This window comes from Anas platyrhynchos, chromosome 14 (assembly GCF_047663525.1).
Source record: "Anas platyrhynchos isolate ZD024472 breed Pekin duck chromosome 14, IASCAAS_PekinDuck_T2T, whole genome shotgun sequence".
Lineage (NCBI taxonomy): Eukaryota > Metazoa > Chordata > Aves > Anseriformes > Anatidae > Anas > Anas platyrhynchos.
This window is the reverse complement of record NC_092600.1, coordinates 3128956-3135595: the sequence shown is the minus strand read 5'-3', so window position 1 is coordinate 3135595 and position 6640 is coordinate 3128956. Positions and strand designations below refer to the sequence as shown.

At 45.1% G+C, this 6640-nt stretch overlaps 1 protein-coding gene across 1 annotated transcript; it reads right to left on the bottom strand.

Annotated features, from left to right (window-relative positions):
• Positions 1-835: 835 nt before the first annotated feature.
• On the bottom strand, positions 836-5082 carry TXNDC15 (thioredoxin domain containing 15). The gene is made up of 5 exons (XM_027468296.3): positions 4917-5082; positions 3898-4364; positions 3242-3405; positions 2582-2712; positions 836-1791 (listed from the first exon to the last, which is right to left on the bottom strand). The coding sequence occupies exons 1-5, from the start codon at positions 4966-4968 to the stop codon at positions 1595-1597; spliced, it is 1011 nt and encodes a 336-aa protein (XP_027324097.2). The 5' UTR covers positions 4969-5082; the 3' UTR covers positions 836-1594.
• Between the last annotated feature and the right edge of the window lie 1558 nt (positions 5083-6640).

Genomic DNA, 6640 nt, shown 5'->3' with positions numbered 1-6640 from the left:
GGGGGAGTTTTGGCCGAAATTTGTCGCCCCGAAGGCCTCAGGGGGGTTTGGGTTTATGGGGAGGGAGAGGATTGCTCGAGGCAGGAGGTCTGCAGCTCCCTCATCGCTCAAAAGCGTCAGGATTTGGGTTATTAATGAAATACTTCCCATCTTTATCTGCACAGTACTACCTAAGTTGTATCGGTGCTTTTACATGCAGAAATACAGGACCTGGCCTTTCCCAAGCGGAAAGGTTCAGGCAGCAGAAAAGTTCCCAAAGCATTCCGACATGGGGAGAGGAGCTCTTTGTCAACAAATCTTGTGAATAGCTTTGTTGCTTCTTACTTTAATTCACACCCTAAAACTTCATGGCAGTGTTTATATGTGGCAGACGTTTGCTCTAACACCCTGAGTGATAAAGAAAAAAAAAAAAAAAAAAGTATATTTCTTATATAAACTGATCCATGCTAATCAAAACTCAAAAAAAAAAAATCTACATGCTTCACCTCCAGGCTTTGCAACCTGCAAACACATTAGTAGAGTTTAAATAAATCTCAAGACTTGTTTGCTAATTTAGATAGGTGATCTTCATTTCCAGTCATCTTTTCAATGCTTTAAGTGCCTTGAAAGATTACACTAAAAATTTGATTTTTTTTTTTTTTTTTGAAAAGTAAGGACAATGAATGCAACTTCATTCTAGAGGGAAGTGGTAAATAAATGCACACACACAATGAGGTAGGCCTTCAAATGGTTCTACACCTTACAAAGAACTGCCACCAAGTCAAAAGTCATGGAATACAGCGAGCACCTAACCCCCGTGTATCATAGGCGGAAAACAGTCACCTGGCAAGAGCTGTAAAACAAATTTCAGAATTTTTATTATTGCTGGTATTACTGTACCCCACAGTACAAAGCAAATACATACAGTTAATATTAAAATCTTTTTGAGACGGTGGAATAACTCATTTGAAGTACACTGTGTTTTAAAACTTATTCTGCCTCTTCGTAGTTCATTTTACTGACAAAATAATTTAGTAACATCACCATTCACCAGCATATCCCTGTAAGGTTTTATTGTTTCAGGAATACATAAGCAAAAAGTTGAGTACGATCCGTGTGGGCCAATACATCCTAATTCCACCAAGCTTACCACATCGTCCATGTGGAAGCATAAATTCATACATCCATAGGTTCTGTACAAGAAGATTCCATCATTTCATCAAAGCAACTCGACTCCTGAGCCGAGCAGTACCACGAACACAGGCCGATGTCCTGTAGAAATCTTATCCTGTCTACAAAGTCTGGGGACCTCTTCAGAAGAGCCAAGTAGAACTGTATCACGTATTTACATTAAAGTTCATGAAAAATAAGCAGGTCAGAGAACTTCAATAAATACTTTCTTAGTTTGTGTTTCTTCGTATTTGTTTACTTACTGCTTTAATTGCCTCAGCTGGCATTTTACAGATTCAGTAGTTGATAAATAAAGCCAATTTTGAGTCAACATTATGAATTACAACCAACAAATTCAATAGTTCATTCTTATGTAGTTCCAGTCCGCACAACTTCCCACTTAACCAACACCCAGGAAATTTTGTCCATGTTTCAGCATCTCAGATTATTCTTGATGTTCATGCTCTTGCCCTGGGATCAGCCACCGAATGCTCTCAGTTCGAATGGTAGCATACATGATAAAGCTAGCCAGAAAGAGCAAGGAAAACAGGAGCAGCCAGTCTATTCCTTTGGTCAGGACACTTGGCAGGGGCCCAGCCCAGTCTTCCTCCGTCACAGTCACATCATTTTTAGCTTCTATACCTGAAAAAGAAAGCATTTGATCAACCCCCGTAATGATCGTTAAATATAGAGAAGCTTTATGTATTTGGAGCTTTGTTCTCGTTCTCAAATTAAGGCATGTGCACAGTTAGACTCAGCATTTTGCTGACAGTCCTTGTATTTTAACACGTTGAGTATGTAGTTTGCTAATGTAAAGGCAAAATATTATCAAAATGTATGCAAATGTTTTTAACAGGAAAAGGGTTGTTTTGTTCTTCCACAGCAGGGCCTTTTGTATGTTTGCAGGGGGTTTGTTTTAAAATATCTCTGCTGCATTAGCAAATATAACACCTTCTGGCCTCTAATGGAGGCTGGCATAGGCCTGTGCACGGGGATTTTGTTTTCCTTCCCAAACACAGCACAGTAGGACCAGAGAGGCACAGAGCTCACAATGTTGACAGCCATATCAAGGAAACTGGAGTCCTTTTGTCCCCTCTAGCACAAGAACCAACATTGTCTTTTTCCCCAACTGCCATGCATGGCAATGTTCCCACGGTTTACCTGCCTTTATTCCCAAATTAAATATTTGTGTGTGAAGATGTGCTCAGTCCCTCTTAGCTAAACCCCTCAGTTTCCCCCTTCTCTGTGAAAGCAACCCAATAAGTTCCTGGTTTCAGCGTGCCCCAAAACCCAGCAGACTGCAGCCACCTCTGCCAGATCCTCTCAGGGTTTTCATCAAAGTCATCTTAAATAACAACCAGCAAGAGGAAGAAAGCTGCATTTGGAGGTAAAAGCCAACCTGTTCTTCATGCATCAGAGCTGATTTACAAACCTGTTTGATTAAAAATGAAGTCTTTCAATGTTTCCAGCGTTCTGTCTGTATGATTAAATCTCGCCATAGGTTTAGCGCCTTGGAAAAGGAGGATATTGGGCACAGCTACAGTTCCAAACCTAGTTGATAAACTGTCAAACACAAAGCAAATATAACGTATAAAGGAAAAGAAATCCACTGGAGAAAGAAACAAAGATAGCCACAATGTGTCAGTTTTACTAAATTAATTTCTCCCTTCATAAGGGAGAAATTCATGTAACCACTTTGTGCAGTATTAAGGAGGTTTGCTAATGAATTATGTCAATAATGTAAGATTCAGCAGTGAATCAGTATGTTGCTTCTTCACACGTGTATTGCATGCATACAAATTTTGTTATCAAAGGATATATATGGGGGTGAATGGAATATTTAGCACTTTTCAGAATAATGAAACCCAAGTTAGATAACAGAACACAACTTCCAGGTTCATTATAGCTGTTGATAGAGTAGCAGTTCCTTTCTGTAAAGTTGTTCATAGGAAAAAAAAAGGAAAGAGCACAGCCAAAAATAAAAGGAACCCATAACTATTTATATTAAACATTAAAACAAAATACTGCTGTTTTTAAAACACAAAACTTGCTATTGTAAATAAGACATCAGAGGATAGGACATGTAAATTACCTGCTATGTTGTGATGCGTCCAGTGCCAGGAAGCGCAGAGTTGGAAATGCTCGAGGTAAAGAATTAAAATGAGGGGCCAGGCTAACAGAAAAGCGGCACCACGGCGTGTAGAACAAGACTAAGGTACAGTCACTGCTGTTTGGGTTTAGGAACTCCATCAGATCCTTAAAGAAAGCAGAACAGACACACATAATGAAACATTTAATAGCATAATCCTACGTAGAAATGCATCGTTCAGCAAACAATTAGATACTTGACAAGATTTATCGAGTAGCTGCACATTTGTTTTAAAGCTTTTTAAAATAAACAGACAGGTGTTTAAGAGAACCTTTTCAAGAGGTTAAACAAATTTATTAATTAAAAAAGCATCCTTTATTACAAGAAAGAGCTAGAAATAGGCACTGGTACTGGATATAAGTGCCATTAACAATTCCAGATACACTAATGCACAGCACATGAAAGCTGACAGGCACACACAGGCTCGTGGATTGAGCCATTTCTCCACTATTTCTACTCAGAATGACACAAACAGCTTTCTCACCCAGATTTTTTCCCTTGTTAATATCAGAAAGGCTGTAACGCACGGAAATCCACCAAGTCAAATACTGAAGAAACAGACACGCAGCACAGAGCCCTAAAACGGGTGGCCTGTTTACCTGGGACACGTTCAGGATCTGCAGCGTGAAGTTGCTGATCCCAGTCACGTTCCTCTCCTCGCAGGCCACCTTTGGGGTCTTCACGCTCTCGGTGCTGTTGGGCTCCTCAGCAGTGCCGGGCAGCACAGTCTCCAGCACGACGGGCGAGCCCACTGCGTGCTCATGGCCCTGCGTGTCGGGCTGAGCAAGGGGAGCTGAGGGCCTGCTCCCTGCTTCACACTCCCCACTGCCACCTGCTGCTGCCTCACAAGTCCCAGTCGTGGTGGAAGCAGACTCCTGCTCTTCCTTCGCATCCCCCAGCACCACTGAGAGCCCCTTGGCCTGCTGGGCTGGGAGCCCGCTGCCCAGCATCGCGTCGGCCATTTCTGCAGTCCGGTACCGCACCGCTTCACCGCCACCAACCTGCGCGGAGCCAGCAGCAGCAGCAGCTGGGGGGGTCCCCGCGGCGCTCAGCTCCGTCACATCCCCTGCACCGGAATCACAGAATCATTAGGGTTGGAAATGCCCTCCAAGATCACCTGGCCCAACCACCCCCTACCACCATCACCCACTAAACCATGTCCCCAAGCACCACGCCCAGCCTTTCCTTGAACACCCCCAGGGATGGTGATGCCACCATCTCCCTGTGCAACCCATCCCAATGCCTGACTGCTCTTTCTGAGAAGAAACATCTCCTCATTTCCAACCTGAACCTCCCCTGGCACAACTTGAGGCCACTCCCTCTGGTCCTATCACGGGCTATCTGCGAGAAGAGGCCGGCCCCCAGCTCCCCACACCTTCCTTTCAGGTACCTGCACAGAGCACCGAGGCCTGCCCTGAGCCTCCTCTTCCCCAGACTGCCCCCCGCAGCTCCCTCAGCCGCCCCTCACGGGCCTTGTCCTGCAGGCCCTCCACCAGCGCCCGATGCCCTTCTCGTACTGAGGCCCCAAACCGAGCTCAGCACCGAGGGGCGCCCTCGGGCTCGGAGCATATCAGAGGGGAGACACCAGCCCCTCTCCCCGGCCGCCCGCCGCCCTCACCGGCCGCCAGGGCCCCGCCGAGCCCGGCCAGCGCCAGCAGCAGCCGCCACATCCCGGCCCCGCCGCGCTCCGTCTCCCCGGACAACCGCCACTTCCGCCGGGGCTCCGGGATCCGCTTCCGCTTCCGGCGCGGCCCCCGCTTCCCGCGCCTGCGCAGTGCGCGGTGGCGGGCGGGCGGGAGAGAGGGCCGCGGGCGCCATCTTGGGCGCGCTGAGGCGGGTGCTGCCCCGAGAACGCCTCGAGGTTCAGGTGGGGTTATCCGCAAACCACCGGGGCTCAGCGCTCCAGGACAATAAAGTGTTCACATAAACTGCACATAATAAAGAACTTTTACCCAATTTTCTCGCTTTTGCCCCCCGAAGCGCCCTTCTGTCCCCCGGGGCAGCAGCCTGGGACTGCTTCCACCTCCTCACGGTGGTTTGGCTCCTGAGGAGCTTTTACGGACAGCCATGGGTAAAAAGCCCACAGACTACAGGCATACGTGTGTGTGTGTATCTGTCATATCAAGCAAAGCTTCCAAGCTGAAAGGCAAGATAAATACTAAAAAAAAATAATAAAATCCTGTCACAGAATTAGTTCTATCTCACTTTCAGTTTAATATTGAAGCTTCATGACTGTTTGGGACGTGTCAGAACTGAGCCAAGAGCATGACCTAGGAGAGTAGGCACCACACATACATACTGGGGAGAAAAAAACACCCAGGAAAACACTGCATGCACATAAATTAATATGGATGTCAGAGCTTTATTATGGAAATGGGATTTGTGTCTGCTTTTACTGTGGGGCACATCAACTCCTTTCTTGTAGTGCACCTTTTCTTTCTTGGAAAAGTGTTTTTATTTTTCTTACCTTCCAAGTCCCATTTGCATGAATATTAATACTGAAACTATGGTAGCCTAAAGATATAAAACATAAGTGAGGCTTGCAAATAGAAACTATTTAATTAGACTGGTTGATACAGATCAAGCAAGCAAACTTGAGAGCCAACACACATAGGAATCCATGTTGCTGTGGGCTAGTCAGGAAAAAGCTCCTCCAGCCCTATTTGTGGCAAGAAAAGTGGCATTTTTAAGCTCAGCCCCATTTTCTGCCTCCTGGTGAAGGACTACGTGTGGCTGCTGCTCATGGCTCTGTGCCATCAGCCTTAGAGTCCTTCACCTACCGCTGCCCTGGGTGGTGTCAGATCTCAAACATGAGCGATGGCGTTCCAGATCTCTAACAGATAGCTTTGTGGCAAAATACCTGCATCTGAGACACTTCTCAGATTTAATCCTAACATAATATTCTTCCTACCAGAACAGAAAGCAAGAAGTTTGTGCAATATTGCGTACTTTTTATGCTGATGTTAAAAAAAGCATTAATGTAACAAATTAACTCCCAAGAGGCTTTATACCTAAGTCACAACAAATGTACTAGCCCAGTGCTTACACATTATACAGACAAGGCACATTAAGATGCCTGCCAGTTTTGTTGCATAAGTGTTCGGTGGCTTACATTTTTCTGATTTTTAATGCAAAATGTCTGTTTTAAGGAAAAACTAGTAAAAAAAAAAATACATTGTTTTGCATCTATTCAAAAATCTTGGATACAGTAGAATAGCTCTGTTTGTTAGGGAAGGATCTGAAATTTAGCAAAGGGGAGGATTTGCGTAACTGAGTCTTTTGTTGCATCCATGGATATACACCAGAACTTCGCGGTCATCTGTGCATCTTATATTGCAGCAG

Excerpts from the sequence above, each read along its gene's own strand:
- TXNDC15 (XM_027468296.3), bottom strand. The coding sequence starts at position 4,968 with ATGTGGCGGCTGCTGCTGGCGCTGGCCGGGCTCGGCGGGGCCCTGGCG. Across the intron at positions 2,713-3,241 it reads GACGCATCACAACATAGCAG|TTTATCAACTAGGTTTGGAA; the intron begins GTAATTTACATG and ends TGTGTTTGACAG. Across the intron at positions 1,792-2,581 it reads CTTCATTTTTAATCAAACAG|GTATAGAAGCTAAAAATGAT; the intron begins GTTTGTAAATCA and ends TTTCTTTTTCAG.